At 46.1% G+C, this 19774-nt stretch overlaps 1 protein-coding gene across 2 annotated transcripts; it reads right to left on the reverse strand.

The window, feature by feature from the left end:
• Positions 1–23: 23 nt before the first annotated feature.
• rabl6b (RAB, member RAS oncogene family-like 6b) lies at positions 24–14670 on the reverse strand. 2 transcript variants are annotated; one of them, XM_015971845.3, is made up of 16 exons: positions 14324–14670; positions 14110–14244; positions 13807–13854; positions 13644–13673; positions 13406–13458; positions 13242–13330; positions 11955–12095; positions 10136–10241; positions 9820–9923; positions 8763–9148; positions 5337–5484; positions 3760–3954; positions 3177–3411; positions 2678–2864; positions 2409–2467; positions 24–242 (listed from the first exon to the last, which is right to left on the reverse strand). In XM_015971845.3, exons 1-16 carry the CDS (start codon positions 14451–14453, stop codon positions 51–53), a joined length of 2238 nt encoding a protein of 745 aa, XP_015827331.3. In that variant the 5' UTR covers positions 14454–14670; the 3' UTR covers positions 24–50. The 2 variants fall into 2 exon arrangements, with proteins under 2 accessions (XP_015827331.3, XP_015827334.3); XM_015971848.3 differs by lacking the exon at positions 13644–13673.
• Positions 14671–19774: the final 5104 nt, after the last annotated feature.

Raw genomic sequence — 19774 nt, forward strand, 5'->3', positions numbered from 1 at the left:
ACACACACGCGCACGCACGAATCTGGAGTTCTGCCGCTCAGACAGAACCTTTATAGTTCTTCATAATCTCCATCGTCTCTTTGGGCCGAACCCACAGCTCCACCCAAAAAGTGTTCCAGCTCATCCACGTCCGTCTTCTTGGACCGGGACTTCTTTTTCTTTTTCTCCTTCTCGTCTCTGGCTTCAGCTTCATCTTTCTCCTTTTTCTTGTGTTTGTGTTTCTTTTTGATCTTTTCATCTTCCTGCAAACAGAAAACACGATTTAGAACAATAAACATGTCGCACCCGTTTTAAACCCGTTACATCAGTTCTGCAGCCGATACTAAACGTGTCCAGGATGTCTTTAGCTCACAGTCCCTCTCACAGGGAGCGATCTCAGCAGTTTTATTCTTTCAGTACCTTCCAGAATTCAAATCAATTCAAAATTACTTTATTAATCCCAGAGGGAAGTTGACTATGATGAGCCGCTCTGTCACGCCCACCCCTCGTCTGACTGGCTGCTGTGAGATGAGGAGTTCAAATTTCTGGGAGGTGCTAGAGTAGAGCTGCTGCTCCTCCAGCGTAGACTGGTGGTGGTGATGGTGTGTGTGTGTGTGTGACGTTAAAATAATGGACTTTTTCAAACAGCTCATGGACGCACACGACTCCTGAAACCAGGATGCAAAACGTGACTTTTCCATAAAGTGTCCCCTTTAACTCATTCACTGCCAGATGTTTCTCACCGTTTTTACTGTTTTTTTAAGAGTGACAGAACGTTGCGTGCCAGGATGAGGTCAACGCCAAAACAACCAAAACAAAGCGGAGACTCACCTCTTACATCAGGAAGAATCCGCGCATTTCGAGCGTTATCTGTTCTTTCATAATCCGTTGTTGAATTGTGATCGGCAGAAGCTTTTCCGGTTCGCGCCTCACTTTTTTTTTTACAGCAGCGGCCCAAAACGATCTCCTAACACACGGATGTTCTGCTTCCTGATTAGAGCCCTGCACTGAAGCCCTAGGCCCTCGGGCCGGGCTTTGGGCCAACGACTGTGTAATTACCTCCGACACGCATGCGCTCTGGTTCTGCGACGTGCTCCAAGCCCCTCTCCACATCTTCAGCTCGCTGTGTACTTTATGTAGTACGCGCTGACAGCGAGCTGCGCTGAGCAGTGTCCAGCTCAGATGTTCAGATGGGAATCTTTTCTTGAGTGATTTAGCTACATCTGCGATGTGCGTAGAATAAAGTGTCAGTTCGTCTGCATGCGTCGGGGTAATTCTTTCTATTCTTTCTCTGTCAAAATAAACGGTCAAACACGGGAACTATCCGGTCAACACAACACAAGCCCTGCTTTGGACTGTTTTGTTTTCTTGTGAAAATTGTTGGAAAGAGATAAAATTTAACTTGATTACCACCAGAGCCAGGTGCACCGAGCCGTTATCTCCGTGACGGTAAACGAGGGAAAAACAAATTGTTCGGATCCTGACGTCTTTTAACACATTGGTCAGGATTGACGCACTTAGTTTTCATTTAGTTGGTTAATAAAATGTCGGGCTCGGGTCAGGCCAGAGAATCCTGAAAACCTTTTCGGACCGGGTTGGGCTGGGGCTCCACCCCCTCGGGCCAGGCCGGACACGGGCTCAGATTTTAGGCCCGTGCAGGGCTCTAGTCCTGATCACGTGACGTGTGACGCATGCGGAAGAAGATCACCTTAAGAGCTGAGATGTTTGTTCTCACGGTGCGGGGGCTTGTTCCGATGCCCACACGGTAAAAAAAAAATGCAAATGACGACTTTAGTCATCAATGGCAGTGAACGAGTTAATAACTGATCCACAGCCAGGGGTCTGTACCAGGAAAGGGTCACGAGTGAAGGACCAGGGTGGTGTCTGGAGATGAGCCAGGAAGCAAAGCCCTCTACAGGCCCGTCTTCATTCCAACCCATACACGAGTGAATACGAGCAGCCGTGGGGCGGCCAAGCCCAGCTGCAGAGATGAGGAGGAGCTCAGAGTAGAGAGGAGAGGAGCCATCTGTGGTAGTTTGTTCATTTGCTCTGAAAGTCTCCCAGACGCCTCCCTGGAGAGATGTTGTCAGACATGTCTTGTCAGTAGGAGGCCCCCAGCTTGACCCGAGACACGCTGGAGGGATTTCACCTCCAGGCTGACGGTGGAGGGTTTTTGGGAGGGGCTGGTGTAGAGCTGCTCGCCTCATGACTCAGACCCGGCTAAGCGGACGACAACAAAAGCTTCTCAAGGTTCAGAATCACACGGTTCTTCGTGGTCAGCTGGTCGGTTCTAAAGCCCAGCACCAAGGGTTCTGTAAAACCCCACAGCTGGACTGAGTGTGAGGAAAAGATCTGGACTCCGTTTGGAACCTGATTTTATCTGAAAACAAATTCCCATCACCCACTGCCATTAGGAGTTAGACCTCTACCTCCTTGCTTTTCTTCTTCTTCTTCTTCTTCTCTTTAGAGGAGTGTTTGCTGTCTTTTTCTGAAAGAAAACAAACAAAAGCATCAATTTCAAAGTGCAGCAGAACTAGAACCCATTTAATGGCCTCATGTTGCTTAGAACACACGTGGAGCAGCCCGCTAGAGAACAGGAAGCTCTTAGCTCAGAGACAGAACAAACCAACGTCTGCAGGTAAAACCAGCAACATATGAAGGGGATGTTAACAAAAGGAAGTCCTGACGGTCCACTTACGTTCCTGGTCATCACTGCTGTCTTTGGCTGCAGGAGGCCCTTCCTGGATTCCAAGGCCGAACAGGTCCATATCGTCTGCAGGTCTGAAGGAGATCGCAGTGGGCTTCAATAGTTCTGGTACCTTAGCTGAACCCACATTGTCATCAGAGAGGTCAGACAGAAGCTCATCTCTGCCTGGAAGCGTGTCCTGGAGTGGATCAAGAAGTCAGAGAGGACAGATGTCTATGGTCCCAGAGGTCTGACCTTAGATGAGCTCACTGGGTTCAGGGTCTGGTCTGAGGAACAAACTGGGATCGGCTTGTTTTATCGTTTGAGCCCCATGTGGACATTTTGGGACAAGGTCTAGCTCTCGACCACTACAAAGGCTCTGAGGTCTGGACTGAGGCCATTAGCACCCTGCTGTTGCTAACTGTTAGCTCCCAACAAGCGCTAATAGCTGCCAAAGGCCGTTATCAGTGTCAGGCTCTGAAGTAACTGACGTTGTTGTGTTTTTGGTTACCTTGGTGACCTTTGGTGTGTCTGAAGCTTCAGACTCAAAGTCGGGGTCATCCATAACAAAGGAGAGCATTTGTTGGGCCACAGGGACCTCAGGGTCCGACTCAGAGTCCTCGGCTTTGGGAGGACCTGCCTTCTTCCTGCTCTGGGGTGGAATCAGCTGTTTGGCTGCTGGAGTCTGACCTCTGACCTCAGCAGCTTTAGGTGTCCCCTTTGATTTTGGGAGGCGAATCCCTGGTCTGAAAACAGCAACACACAGCTTCAGTATTCAGAAAGTGTGTGTGTGTGTGTGTGTGTGTGTGTGTGTGTGTGTGTGTGTGTGTGTGTGTGTGTGTGTGTGTGATCATGCTGATGGACTAAATTATTTTTTTCACAAACTAAAGAATTCTGAACAAGGAGCAGAAGAAACCACTAAAAAGACTAAAGCATGATTAGATGAAGCCTTCAGCGTGGCGACTGATAATCAGGTAAACAGTTAAATTAATTAGGATGAAAATAAAAAAGGTAAAAGAAATTGAAATTAAATAACTAACCAGATTAAATAGAATCAAACTAACTAGATCAGGGAAACAAACTGAATCATTTACACTTTGAGCTCAGGTTCAATGTCCTGGTCCTGTGTGATGGTGGGGGCAGCTGGTTGCCCCTCGTCCTCGTCACTGGTCAGAGCGAGATCTTTACTGGGGGGCAGGGTCTGAGGCCGGGCCAGGCTGAACCCAGTGTCATCAGGATCCAGTTCATCCTGGAAACCTGACACCATTGGATTTCCTTCTTCTCCATCGCTGAAACACACAAATAAATGAGATCAGAGTGGGAGTGGGGCTGGACTAGAGGAATCAGCATCAACACTCAGCGGCTAGGTTCCTGACAGGTACTAGACGCCGAGGTCACATGAAGCTTGGGTTATGCTTGACGCATTCACTTTCCGCGCGGTGATGCGGCTCGCGGATGGAACACGCTTGACAACGCGCAGCGTTTATGGTTCATGCGGCTTGTCTCTGCGGTGAGCCAATATTCTCTCAAACTGTAGGGGGCAGCATGGAGCTCTACGGCAAGCATCCAACACTACACCATAGTAGAAGTAGAAATTACTGTTTACAACATGGCATTCCAGCATTTTTAACAGCGTCCTCGTCTTTTCCGACAGTGCAAGCTATTTCTCTCCAAGAATTATTAACAACATGTTGATCACGGTGATCTTTGATAACTGAATCATACAATGTCTGTATTTACGAACCTCTGCCATACTAGTTCTTGCCAGTCCGCCATGTTTTTTTGCGTCCGCGTGGTTAGAACATTTCCTAGGTGCACGGTGCGGAAAGTTTGGGCCGTGCGGAGGCGCGGTGAAGGGGCGTGGTTGTTAAAATGACGCAACTTTTTGGCGCGGAGCCGTGCGGACCTTGCGGACGCGTCAAGCATAAACCAACCTTTACTCCAGTGCTGGCTGCTCTGCACTGGCTCCCGGTGCTGGATGCTCTGCACTGGCTCCCGGTGCTGGATGCTCTGCACTGGCTCCCGGTGCAATATCAAGCTAAATTTAAGATCCCAACTCTTGTTTATAAGGCCCTCCAGGGCAGTGCCCCCTCTTACATTACTGCACGTTTGAACAAGTATGCTCCATCTCGGTCTCTTCGCTCAGCCAAGCAGGAACTTCTGGTGGTCCCCCGGTCGAAATATCGATCGAGGGGTTATCGTGCATTTTCTGTTTTGGCTCCAACTCTGTGGAATGAATTGCCATTGAGCATTAGGCAGGCACCGTCCATTCAAGTCTTTAAGTCTCGTCTAAAGACTCGTTTCTATTCGATTGCTTTCCAGCGCTAGGGTTCATAGAATTGCCCTGACATTATGGTTTTTAATACTTCTTCTTTTTGATCAGGATGCTTGATCTTATTTTGCCCACCATTTTGTTTTTAATTATTAGTCTCATTCCGTTACCTCTCTGTATTTGTAATACTGCTTGCTTGTTATTTTATGATTTTATGGTTTTATCTTGCTCTCATGCCCAGGTACTGGGAATGTTTTTATGATGCTGTTCAGCACCGTGGGCTTCTGATAACGTTGTGGAAGGTGTTCTACAAATAAAATTGATTGACTGAACATGTGTGTGTGTGTGTGTGTGTACCTGTTCCTACATCAAATGTTCCACGTAGCCTAAACATTTCACCTGTCACTGTCCCCAACTGGAGCAGGTTGTGGAACCTTGTTCCTTGGGAGCAGGCTGTCCTCCAGAAAGTTCTTGTCCAGTCCCTCATCTGGAATAAAATCATCAAGGCTCTGGACCTTAGCTGAACACAACTGAGGTGGAGGATCATCTATGGAAGAGACAACACTTTTGGGTAATGGTCAAAATCTTTCTGATCTGACCAGGATTATAACAAGGTTGCTGGTTAAGTCAACTCAAAATGGCATAAAAATGTCACCCAAATATCACAGAACGTCAGTTAGTCCTTTGAAAATGGCTGCTACAGGGTGCATAAATAATCTGCCCCCCCCCCCCCCAAGAAAAGTCCCACACTAATATTACATTGGACTGCTTTTAACTCAGATTACGTCACACATTCACTGTGGCGTTGATTCGATGAGCTTCTGCAGGGTCACCAGCTTTATCTCCATCCAGTGTTGCATTGATGTCTCACCAAGATCTTGCACTGATGATGGTAGAGTCTGACCGCTGCACAAAGCCTTCTCCAGCACATCCCAAAGATCCTCAATGGGGTTAAGGGCAACAGGGTCCACCAGGACTCATCAGACAGGTTTTTAATAATGCGTTGGACAGTTCTTAACCCAGTTTTAGTCGTTTCTGCATCTCTTTAGATGTTTTCTCTGCTAGATGCCAAAGATCTGACCCTTCTCACACAGACTAACATCTTTTCCACGACCACCAGATGTGTCTTTCCACCTGGTTGTCTAAGAAATGAGAAGCAGCTCATTGCACCAGCTGGGTTAAATAACTTGCTGCAGGTGAAAGATGATCACTCATGCAGTAATTATCCAACAGGAGGGTTCTGTTTGCTTAGTTAAATCCAGGTGGAGACTTTAATTTTTTTGCCAGACAGCAAATATCCATCTATATATATTTATTGATCTACATCCATATAAATCCTGATCTTTGTTTTTAACCCCCTGTCCCATCTCTCCCTGATTGTCTATGAGGGGTTCAGGTCAGACCAGTTTATGGGCCAGTCAAGCCCAGTCACACCAGTGCCATGGAACCAGCTTTTGGTACCGTTGGCAGTGCGGGGAGGAGCCAAGTCCAGATGGAAAATGAAATCAACGTCTCTACAAAGCTCATCAGCAGAAGAAAGTTCTCTCAACGGGCAGCAGTAGCTCTACAGGATGAGCGGGTTGTCCAGTAATCAGAAGGTTGCAGGTTCGATCCCGGCTCCGGACAGAGAATTCTGCTGTTGTGTCCTTGGGCAAGACACTTAACCCACGTTGCCTGCTGGTGGTGGTCGGAGGGACCGGTGGCGCCAGTGCTCTGCAGCCTCGCCTCTGTCAGTGCACCCCAGGGCAGCTGTGGCTACATTGTAGCTCATCCCCACCAGTGTGTGAATGTGTGTGTGAATGTGTGTTTGAATGGGTGAATGTAAAGCACTTTGGAGTCCTTACTCTGAAAGTGCGGGTCATCTATCATTATCATCATTATCAAATGTTCTGGTAGATGTCTGCGTTGACTGTGGACTTCAGAAACCAGAGTGGACCAACACCAGCTGGGATGGAGCACCAAACCATCACTGGCTGTGCAAACGTCAGCAGCGTGAATTCTGAGCCCCTCCACCTGAAGACTTTACTTTTATCTGAAAAGAGGACTTCAGACCACCGAGCAGCAGTCCAGGTCTTGTTCTCCTTAGCCCAGGTGAGGTTCAGGAGCGACCTGACAGGGGGAATGTGACGTTTGTGGTCCACGTGTGGGATTAAACTGTTGATAACCCCGACCCTAACAATAACCCGTTGTGGCTTATCCTTATTGTGGACGATGTTTGTGATGGTCCTCTGGACATCTGTCCAGCCAACAATCCAGCCTTCTGACCTAGACTGAGACCATTTAGAGTGCATGTGCCAAACTCAGGCCCTGGGGCCACTCGGGCCCGTGGTGTCTTTATATTTGGTCCGCCAGATCATTTAACTGGGCTGTCGTCGCGTACGCCACTCAAAGCACAAATCCCAGAATGCTTTGCTACCTTAAGAGCATCAGTTGAGACTGCAAAGCACCCCCCCCCCCCCCTTATTAAATGTGATTATTCCAGACTCACTGTTGATGCTAAGCTAAAGTTTGCTTCCATGTGAAAACGACACAAACCTGGAGCTGAAGGAAATGTGCAGTAGCAGTCAGATATGAAAGTTCGCCTGCGACTTCGTCCCAGTTGTTCATTTTGGGCCCATGTGAGTCAGAGTTATGACACCACTGATTCAGAGCCGTGCTTCCCAACCTTTTTACTGGACGACCCCCTTGCCTGTGCCCAAGACAAGCCAAGCACCCCCGACCCTAAGTCCTACCCTCATACACACGTTAAAAGGGATTCATTACTAACTTTATGCAGACACACTGAGTTTACATTACTGTTGGGTGTGTTATTAGGATGTTATTAACGTCTCACAACCTCAGCACAGATAATCTGGAGGGACCACTGATAGAGGCTGAGTTATGCAGACAGAATCTCCTCATGCTTCAGCAGCTGCTCCCTGGCCTAATAGAAACATCTCAAACATGTGCCGTGACAACATCTTTGGTTTAACTGATGTCAGATATGAGTACAGGAAACGAGGCACACAGCAGATTAGCAGCGACAGCGGTGTGATCTTTCCAGGATGTACAAATCTATGTGTGGTTTAAACTAAACATACTTAACCTTTAATTTGAGCCATCAGCTCTGTAGTTTACCAGCTGCCCTCACTGTTGACTGTAAAGTGTTTTTAACACCTAACAAACCTCTAGACACCATCATAATAGACGTATAATTATCAGCTCCTTTACCTACAACACTATAAGAACCATGAAGAATGTCGTAAGCTATGTTTAAATCTGCATTTAACTGGAACTAGGGCTGGGCAATAAATCAAAAATGTATCGTTACTGAAATTTTTGACTCTTATCGAGATAATTTTTCCCATGTCGATAAATCTGATAATAGAAAATGAAAAGATGTGTGTAGGTCGGCAACGTTCATGTCCTTTTAAGAAGCTGTTTCACCATGAGTCACATAGAAATATGACTCAACGTAATACACGTGACAGCCCCATCTAGTGGACAACTTTTGTTTCTGCATACCTGTAGTTATCGAGGTGAAATCCTCTAAATATTGTGATATGGATTTTAGGTGGTACCGCTCAACCCTAATGGCAAGATTAACTTTGGATCCTCAAGCAATTATTTGTTTATTTATTATCAGTCCTAATACTCATAAAACCTTTAGAAGTGGAGAGTTTGACTCCATTAATGAACGGAGGCAATGCACGGTTTCATATATTCGTGATAGGCACATGATGACTTTTGTTAAATGCTAGTCTATTTATAATTAATAAACTAATGAAAAGCACCTGGCAGTGAGACAGGTCCTGGGTCTGTGGGAGGTCAGGTTAATGGACTCACCTGGTACTGGAGGAGCAGTCTCGGAGGCAGGAGGCGAGCCAAACCAGCGAGAAATGAAACTGCGCTTTTGGGGGGCCGACCCTCCAGATGAGGTCGAGCATTGCTGGTGCTCTGGGGACTGAGCCGGGAACTTCACCTCCGCGGTGGGCGAGGCTGCCCCGCTAACAGCGGCTGCAGCAGGTGGAGGGGAGGGAGCAGACACGGACGGAGACTGGGGAAGCTCCTGGAGGGGCAAGGGAGGTTGCGGAGTGCTGGGGCTGGAGCTCCCAGTAGATGCCCTGCTGGGAGGGATGATGGGGGACTGGGAGCCAGAGGAAGGACTCTGACCGTTAGCTGGACCAGGAGAAGCATAGCCCTTACTGCGAGACTCCAAGTTCTCCAGGAAACTACAAAAAACACAAGAGAACTATTACAAACTGGACTAACTGGTCTCAAACAGCCTTAACGACACAGCACGGGAAACATCTGCAGCATCAGAACCTGAAAAGAAACACAAGTCATCCTCAGCTGATGGTAATCCACCAGAGAACTTTTTAATGTTTAAATAGTGAAATGATTTCAAGTTTAGAAAAAGTCCTAATTTCCATCCAGTTTACCCCGGGTCGCGGGATTGGGGTCGCGAGGGCAGCACCCTGAGCAGAGGCCCAGACTTCCCTCTTCCCAGCCACGTGGGTCAGCCCCTCCAGGGGAACCCCAAGGCCAGGTGGGAGACACTGTCCCTCCAACGTGCCCTGGGTCTTCCTTAGGATCTTCTCCTGGGTGGGTGTGCCTGGAAAACCTCACCAGGGAGGCATCCAAAACAGATGCCCTAACCAACAGGGTGGGTGTGCCAACAGAACCACATCATCTGCAGAAAGCAGATCTTCAGGCCACCAACACGGACCCAACACCTTGGCTGCACCTAGAAATCCTGTCCATAAAACTTATGAACAGAATCGGTGATAAAGGGCAGCCTTTGCAGAGTCCAACGCTTACCGGTTTACTGCCGGCTATGCAGACCAAGCTCCGACTTTAAAAACCCTCATCCACCAGTAAAACCAGTTAGCTGAGATCTTACATGTCATAGTTCTGATCTTCAGTCTCCTGCTGCACACACAGCTCCTCCAGGGTGGCATCCATGTCCAACTGATTGGTCTCCAGCTGTCTCAGGAGGGTCTCCCTCTACACCCACACACACACACACACACACGCGCGCGCGCACACACACACACGCACACACACACACACCCACGCATGCACACACACACACACACACACACACCCACACCCACACCCACACCCACACCCACACACACACACACACCAGTTATCTCACACCAAACTGAAGCAGCAGCCTGCTAACCCTAACCCACATGGACAGAACCAGAACCCACCTGCAGCTGGAGGAAGGGGATGTTGAAGAACCTGTGCAGGTATTTGAGTCCAAAACCATTCCTCATGGAAGACTCAGCATAGTGGATGTAGGACGACCCCATCGGTCTGAAACACACGACAGTTACTGATCTACTGATTAATTACTCTGATTTAGCAACATCTATGTTACTGCAGGCGCCACCGGTCCCTCCGACCTACACCAGCAGGCAAGGTGGGTGAGGTGACTTGCCCTAAGACACAGCGACGACTGAGCGGGGCTCGAACCTGCAACCTTCTGATTACAGAGCAGACACTTAAGTCCTCTGCCACCATCGCCCTATCAAGAATAACTAATATCTTCATCATTTGTTAACCTAAGGACTCAAACCAGAGCTAAAGCCGAGCTCCTCATTGTACCTCAGGGATTGAAGCAAAACAATTCTCATCTGACTGAAAATCATTGTGTGTGTGTGTGTAGGGGTGGGGGGGGGGGGGGCTCACATTGTTTACACGCAGCCACTATTCGGGTTGATTGGTTTTAAGGTCTGCATTCTTGTTCCAGAAAAATTTGGAATATCTGTTCACACACAGTGTTTAAAAGTGTGGGTGTTGAGATTTCTCTGAGGTAAAAAAGATGATGAGTATTTAAGTACTCTAGCGGTCCGGGGGCATGCCCCCCCCCCCCTGCATTTTTGGGGTAAAAGTAGAGTTACGGGCTGGTAGGTGTGTATGATAAAGTATCTATACATGTTCATTATAAGGATATATTTGAGTTAACAATGCTTTCCTGTCCTTTCTTCATCCATTATGAACACAGACTAGAGTGAAGTCCGCTGATGCATCCATGCTGCTCAGCACCACAACTGCACTAGATACCAAGAGAACCAATCAGCTGGCGGAGCTCCCTGTTGAACGTGTGAGCTGTGAAACTACGTGACTCAGTTTAAGGAACAAAGTAGAATCCAGCTGCTGTTGTTTATTTGTTTATAGAAACTAAATATATCTGCAGGACTTTAGGCCCAGGGCAGAGTTTTATACCTTAGAGCAGCTTTAGATCATGACCTGATAATAATAATAATAATAATAATAATATGTTCTTTACACCAGTCTGAAACCTTAGAAATCAAGTATAACCAATATTAAAATAAAAACATTAATATAATTTTTTCATTAAGATGAGTTATCAGTTATACTTATTTATATTTGATAGTAATATGATTAATAATATTTAATCTTATCTTCTATCATTTGTGGGTTTAGTGCATTCACGTAATATTAATGATAAAATGATAAATAACAGGTCACTAGTCTGGGCACAGGAAGTGTTTCTAGGAACTAACGCTTGTTCAGCAGCTCACCTGCTCCCCTGACGGGAGAAATCCTCTCATCAGCAGGTGATCAGCAGAGCGTCATGGCTGAACACGGCCCGAAAAAACAAAGAGACAACTAAAACACCAACCTCAGATCGGCCCGCTGGGAATTTGGGTCCTGGTTCTGCTCACCACGTTAACTCTCATTGTGATATCAGAGCTTTATTGGCTCTGTTAGAATCCCAGCGCCTGGTGCGTGCGCAGTTTGTGTTTGTGCGCACCGCGGGAGCGAGCCATGAGCGCGCGTTTTGGCAGCTTGGGCAGTGCAGAACGGTGGAGAAACGCGTTTCAACACTGGTGCGCGTTTCAGTTAGCAACAGGAGTGAGAGTGAGAGAGAGAGCGAGAAAGAAAGAGAGAGACTACTAAACCCACGCGAGTGCGAGAAGAGATTCTGGCTGAACTTTTTTCTGATTAGTCCAACTGACGGATTTCTGTCGCTACGACGAAGAACTTTAATCCCTGTTGTACCTGTTCAATCCAGCAATGAAGTCTCTGATGTCATCAGGCAGGATGACACGGTGCTCCCCCATGTCCCTGTGGTTCCCCAGGACACACACTGGAACGTGGGTTGGCACTTTGGGAAGCTCCCTCAGGATGTAGTTGAACGTCCTGCAGGTCAGTCAGTCACACAGAAACCCGGATTATGGTTCAGAGGACAAAATCTGCTCCGAGTCTGTTGGTTCCACGGAGATGGTTTTTTGGTGTGTGTGTATGTGTGTGTGTGCGCGTGTGTGAGAGACACAAACACGTTTCTCAGAATGAACATGAGCCCAAATATTGGTTCTGTCACTGCCGATTAAAACATTCCAGTTCCTTTGGTTCCGCTGGGAGAGGCTGGTTCTCAGGTTTCTGATTTTCTTTGTAGGGAGGAACTGCAGGCCCTGATGTTTTTGCCCCTCAGGTCCCTAGAATCAGCTGTCACAGCAGAGGAAGTGTTTCAACTCTAGTTCATCCACTTGAACCAGAACATCCAGAGCTTCTGGAATTATGCATGAATTTGTAGAAATCCATAAAAGTGACCGTTTAACCCTCTACTTTGGTATAACGTCGGCAATACATCGTTTTCTGTTGCTGTTGCTCCTTTTCTCAGCATATTGTTGAGTGATCTCTAGCAATCGTCATCTGCCAGGTGTTCGATTTCACCAGTGTAGCATGAGAGCTCCACGAAGAGCAGCAAGCCAGAGAAACGCTAGCTGAGATCTGGAAAACCTGAGATGGATTCAAGGCTGGACGCGACAGCTGCAGTGTGAGAGCACGTTGGATTGTGAGAAGCATGAGGCCATATGTGGCATTTGCTGTCAAACAGTAAGAGCTAAACATGGGAAACACAACAAGCTTGCACCTGCACCTAAATGAGAATGCTACAACCAACGGACAAGTGGCTGGAGGGTGCAGACTGTGATTCAGCTCATCACTAAGGACATGCTGCCCTTCAACAGGGTTGAAAAGACGTAAACGTCCTAACTGGCAGTCTGAGCCTCGTGAATAATATCTGTGAAGGGAAATTGGGTTTACACTGACGTGTGACGGCAACACAAAACTATTTACTGATAAAACTATTTAGAACATATTATGAACACTTTATGCAAAATGAAAATAGCGTATTAAAATCCAGACCTTTCCAAGGCCTCCCACACCAACCCGCCCGAGCTTACCGAAATGCTACAGAAACCAACATCTTAGTCAAATAACCTGCCCTCTGGCCCCTCAGGGTTCTGGGAGGTTCTCCTGAACACACTGCTGCACTGAACTCACCACTGCTTGGTTATATCAAACATCATGATCACTCCATTGCAGTTCTTGTACACATCCAGGAACTCTGCATCCAGGGCCACCTCATCAGACTGCAACACAAACACAGAGTCATCAGGAGACTCCTCCACCTCCTAGACCTGAACACAGGATCAGAGGACCAGCACCTCTTGGGGCTCGTTCTCCAGCTTCAGATTTTCCCCACGCCGTTTCCCTTTCCCTGAAACAACAACAGGAGCGCCTGTCAGACCAGCTTTCTGTCACTGGTTCACCGCAGCTAAAGCTAGCACCACACACACACACACACACACACACACACGCACGCACGCACACACGCACGCGCACACACACACACACCACCGTCAGCAGGGGGTGGGGACATCTACAACCTACAGGTGAGCTCACCTCCACCTTCAGGAAGAGGGTGTTTCTGGCCTGAGATGAGCGTGAGAAACACAACATGAACACTGAGGACGGATGACAAACACACACACACATTCCTGCAGCAGGACAGCAAAACACCTGGTATGACAGGAGGAACACCCCCGACATGAAGATCAACACTCACCTTTGTCCACCACGTCCCACACCTCCACCTTCACCACGTCATCGGTAGCTGAGACGAAGACAGATGACGTTAGAGTCCGTCACAAGCTGTTAGGACACTACTGGATCTAAACAGAACACAGCTGTCCTCCTGGCGAGGGACACTAACACACTAGTCAGCTAGTCTAGAGATCAGTCAGCTCAAGCTACCGAGTCCATCATTACCTTGATATGGAGCCACTGGAACGAACAACAGCAGTTTTTTAATATTCGGTGAATCAAAGATCTTACTGAGCTGGAAACAATCAGGCCTGGATGGTCTTACTTTTATAATTCCAATGAATACTCGTGACTTGGATCTCCTGGGTGGGAATGTACTCCTCCACAAACTTCTTCCCCTGCAGTCGATGCCACAGAGTGCTTTTACCGGTGTTTCGGTCTCCACGGATGACTATTTTCACTGTAGAAGTAAAAACCATCACAGCTGTCACAGAAGTTCAGAGGACTCGTATTGGACTTGGACCAGAGGTGTGTCTTACTGTTATACTGGACCCCTTTGGCAAAGCGCCTCTGCAGACTCTGATTCATGGACTGCAGTCCTGCAGGTATGGTCTTCTCCCTGAGCTGTCCTGGCTCAGATCCAACCAGCTTCTTCAGAGCCGAGAACATGGTGAAGCTTCAGAGAGGTAAGATCCAGACACTAGCTGATGCTCCACACGTAGACAGGAAAAGCAGAAAAAGCAGCAGGGGGTCCTGATGGACCAGAACTTTAGGACTCCATGCTTGAGAGCAAAGGTTCTGTCAAGGAGACCAAAGTGGACCGAGCTGAAACCTAACTCAATGCTCCTTCCTGCCCGTCAGAGGTGAGAAGAACTTTCATGTTAAGAGCACCACCTGGAAAAGACAAACAAGAGTTAGCTCGATCTGGTTGGTCAGACTCACATGAAGATGAACAGAATTATAAAGAAATCCTCTGGTTTGTTTTGAAAAGTTCTGCAGCATCCCCTAAACCAAACAAGAGGGGGATCCGATCTTTAAACACCAGGAACCATGTGTCCGAATGGTCTGAAAGTCCTGGCATCACCTTTGTTCACCTAAAACTCATCACTAACCAACGGACCGTGGAAACGTTCCCACCTTCAGGTCTGACACGCCGCTCTGCAGCCACGGCTCCACTGGAGACACGCATGCTGGAAAACTGGTGAGGATGTGGAAATGTTCCCACCATGACACAAGATGAGGTTTCATGAGAGGATATTAAACATGAAGCCTGAACCTGGACCCAGAGGATGTTCTGGACCAAGATGACGAGGACTCATTAGCTGAAGAGCCGTGAGAACCCACAGATAAATATCACAGTGGTTCCTAACACCAGGGACAAATCAGAGGGAGCTGGCGGAACCACCGGGGCGGTCCCAGCTGATCATCATGTGACGAGCCTTCCTGCTCTGAGGAAAGGAATTCTTGATGGAACCTTAAAGTATGATTTACAGCTAGAGGTGAAGAGAAAGACTTCCTGGTTTTCCAACATTCCACAAGACTAGGGCTGCACAATATTAGGAAAACCTGTGATATTCCAGAACAGTGATTAATATTGAGATGACGATATTACTTGCGATAAATAAAAACTCAACTCAGGAACAAAAATAATCAAAAACAAAGAAATAAAAAAAAATCGTAAAAATGACAAAAAATGTGAGGAAAGGGGAAAAGAAAATGAACAGGAAAAGGGAATCAGTGGATCCCGGGAAAAGCAGAATCAGCAGAAAGAGCAGAACAAAGCTAACGCAGGTGTTTGCTAACCATGAAAAGTGATGTCCGCCTCGGGGGCGGGCATCTAACCTATGAGAACCCACCTAATTGGCCAAACGGGTGAAGAGCTCGATTTGACTTGTTAAAAAAACATCATGCTTCCGTTTGAAGGACAGAACGCATCAAGTGTAGCAAACATTTGAGCTGACCATTCATTACGATATTTATCTGTTCTTTATGATATGCATATTGAGCATGCTGATATCACGATAACGATATATTTACGATATATTGTGCAGCCCTACACATGACCATTACTCCCGCTCAATGCCGCGGCCTCACCGTGGTCCTCGCACCTCTCTGTTAGTTTACTGTAACTGTGTGTATGGGCTCGTCCATGCAAGTGGACGGAAAACGACAAGGCAAGCAGAATATCCAGTTCAAAGAATAAATAGATAAATGACAATTTAAAAGTGAAAATGAAAATATAAACTAAACAACCAGGGAAACAGAAATATAATATTATTTATAACATAATAAATAGAAGAGAAATACAGTAAATATATTTTAATCATTTTGCAGTGGCCTCTAGTATAAATTAATGTCTTGTGAGTTGATCTCTGTGGGGTACGGAAAATTTCTGGCACTCCTGTTTCAGGAAGTAAAAGTTAGCCAGTAGGGGTGTTTCTTAGGCCTAGTCCACACGTAGCCGTTTTTTTTTTTAAAAAGCGAATAGCTGCCCCTCCAAAAACTTGCATCCACACCACCTCGTTTAAAAACAAACTCTGTCCACACGTACCCGGATAAATACGTTGTTAAGGACATGCCAGACCTGTAGGCAGCAGTATTTCCCCCGTTCTTAACCTCGTCCTTCGTCTGTGGTCTTCCGCAAGGGGCAGTAATTCCGCTTGCAAAAACAAACAAGCAGAAAGCGCTTGGACAATTGATGGATCGGGTAGTGACAGAGCGCAGCTCTGAGGGCTTCCATGATGTCGGGTAGTGTAAACACAGGTCGCACACGTGATGTCAGCATTTTTCTGTCGCGCAAAGTGACGTTGCGGACCTTAAAACTCCGGTTTTGTCTGTCCACACGCAGACCCCCAAAACGGAGAAAACACAGATCTTCACTTTGGCCGGAGTTTTTAAAAAGATCTGTTTTCGTGTGAAAAAACTCCGTTTTCGTGTGGATGACAGGCCAAAACGTAGAAATCTACGTTTTGTAAGATCCCCGGCTACGTGTGGACAGGGCCTTAATGTCAAAGAACCTCGCCTTGATGTCTTGGCCCCGCCCCGGTTGCCTAGGAGATACGTCATCAGGACCCACCAAGACGTGTTCCAATGTTCATGTTCTACCAAAGTGTGTGTTCTATGTTTATTAGCTGTTTAGCTAGCTGAGCAAGAATACATGGGAGGTGTCTTGTAGCCTAGCCTTGGTCAAAAATTTCCCAGAATACACCACAGTATTTTCAAAAGGATGGTGGATCAGAAGCCGGCAGCTACTTCAGAGGCAAATTTAAAGTTTAAATGTAGGTTATATTTATATTGAAACTAATACGTATAAAATATAACGTTATCTCCCGTGTCACGTGACGTTACGTGATCACTGTGGAAGCTGTGGTCATGTGATGCAAGTCTGTTCCATTTAACCGTTTTCTTTGACCAAAGGTCAGTGTCCTCGTAAGCAAGGTGCCTTGCGAGGCCAGACGCCTTGAAACACCTCAGGATCTGAAGTCTTATTTCCTGATATCTAAACATCTCGTCTCTGATTGGCTAACAGCAATGTGACTCTACCACTGACTCTGCTCTGCAAAGCTGATGTTTTATCTCCACAAATAACACAAGCCTGAAGGAGTTCTGCTGTGTGGTGGAGCTGCTAATGCTAATGTTAGCTTCTACTAACCAAGACGTGCTCACCTCTCTACTGGACACTAAACAAACAACAGCATTCCCTGTCTCGAACCAAGATGGGTGGGTCCATGTATGCAAATTTTCAGTGTGACATACATCAGAGTGAAGGAGTGGTCACTTCAGTTGTTAAAGGATTGTTGGCTAGCAGAACCTACGTTCATTCCTGATGTCAGAAAGCCTCTCCTACCCCGTAGACCTCTTCTCCAACTGCAGTTAGCGCACTCCCCCTCAATGCTTGCACTGCTTCTACACCATCACCTCTGACACAGCCTGACTAGTGACTCCCTCTTACGGGGGTTTTCCAACAGCACTACTCAGCGTAACTTGGATGGGTGTGGTTTGGTTTAACAGTTGTTTCCAACAGCGCAGTTCTGTATTCCCTCCCCCCTACGATTTTCCTGTACCTGCTTCGTTGTGGTTCCTAGCATTCTGACCTGGCCTCAAAATCAGACGTTCAGCAACTGTCAGCCATTGACTGGCTAGTGGGTGGAGCCACTGGTTGCTCTAGAGCAGGGGTCTCCAATATGTCGCTCGCGAGCTACTGACGCACTTGAAAGTTGCTCGCCTGGAAACATAGTAGCCATCGAGCCATCCCGCCTGACTTCAAAATGATGGCCTAATTAATCAGGGACGGCTTTTAAATTTGATGGAAAGTTGTCCCCGTCTCTGTCTTGCACTCGGCCATCAGACAGAGAGGCAGAGAGGAAGGATAAACCTCTAAACTTATTTTTATTTTGTCAACAAAAATGCAGCATGAATCATTTTACCTGCAGTTATTCACTTGTGAGGCAAAACTTCACTTTCATGAGCAAAAAACCCCAAAAAGTGATTCAATGAATCAGAAAAGGGCCTGTATTTAATAAAGCACCTTCTAGAGTCCTGGAACCCCTCAAGGTGCTTTACAACACAATCAAGTCATTCACCCATTCACACACACATTAACACAATGGTGAGGATGAGCTATGATGTCGCCATCGCTGCCCTGGGGCGTACTGACAGAAAAGCAGGAAGAATGTTATTTCTGTTTTTACTTCAGTTCAAACTACTTAGTTTTGTGTTTTCATCACATTTCGCTCGTATTTTATTTAAAATAACTTCCCCTTTATTCATTTTATGAGAATTTTTGTGTTGCATTGGAAAATAATCATAACAATGACTTCAAAGGTTTGGTATTAAATATCATTTAAATTACATTTAACGTTTTGAAATGGCATTCTGTAGTTATTGGAAGTATTTGTTCATTGATGAAAAAAAGCTGAACGCTATAAAAACTAGAGGCGCTGAAAAAAAATCGATTCAAGTCTGAATCGGGATTCTTATTTATAAAGATTCAGAATCGATTCACAAAGGTTCAGAATCGATTCCAAGAACTCAAATATTTGGCGCGTTACAGGTCTGAGATGCACTTTTTTGATCTTTGTTAGGAGAGTCAGTACTCTGTTTACTTTTGTGGTCCCATAAATTGAGATGATTTATGTTTGAATCTGCTGATAAGAGGGCACTTGAATGTAATTTTTTCCTTACTCAGAAATTTGAGACATTCTCATATTTATTTTCTAAGTTGATAAATGAGTACTCAGGATTACTCATGTAACTTGTTTCTACACATACTTGAAAAGTATTTGACCATATTACTTTCAAAGCTACCGTTAGGTAACTACAGATTTGTTAAATTTTACAAGGTCAGCAAAAATAAATGTTGCCTTTTGGTCAAAAGATTGTTTCTGTTTACAGTTTTAGAATCACTTTATTTTACCTTGTAAATTTGCATTTTTGGAGCATGACCAGTTTAAAGTCAAATAAAAATGTCCCATAGCTTTAACTAACTTGTACAACAAAGTAGTTCATCCTGGAGCTGATACTTTGTTAATACTGATTGTGAATCGATTTAAATTGAGAATCAATTCTGAATCGAATCGGCACCCCAAGAATCGGAATCGAATCAAATCGTGAGTTGCTCTGAGATTCACATCCCTAATAAAAACTGACATTGCTGCTTAGTGCAGGGGCCAGGGTCAGGTTAGCTGTACAGTGATGTTACTGATCCATTCTAAAATAAATGTGTCATCATTCACACAGTAGATTTGTATTTGATCATCTGAAAGTATCTGACTAGTTAAAAAACAAAGTATGTTTTGTTTAGTTTGAGTTCCTAAACAAGAATGTTGTTATTTTCCTTTTACTCCTTTTTACAACACTGATGCATTAAAATGCAGAGAAATAAACTTGTGAATACAGTACATGTTTATAGTAAGCATAGTATCTTTTAACACAGCAAGTGTGTTTTTGTGTGGCATACAGATCACCCCGCACAATTTTTCAGTCGGGTA

Source organism: Nothobranchius furzeri, chromosome 17 (genome assembly GCF_043380555.1).
Source record: "Nothobranchius furzeri strain GRZ-AD chromosome 17, NfurGRZ-RIMD1, whole genome shotgun sequence".
Lineage (NCBI taxonomy): Eukaryota > Metazoa > Chordata > Actinopteri > Cyprinodontiformes > Nothobranchiidae > Nothobranchius > Nothobranchius furzeri.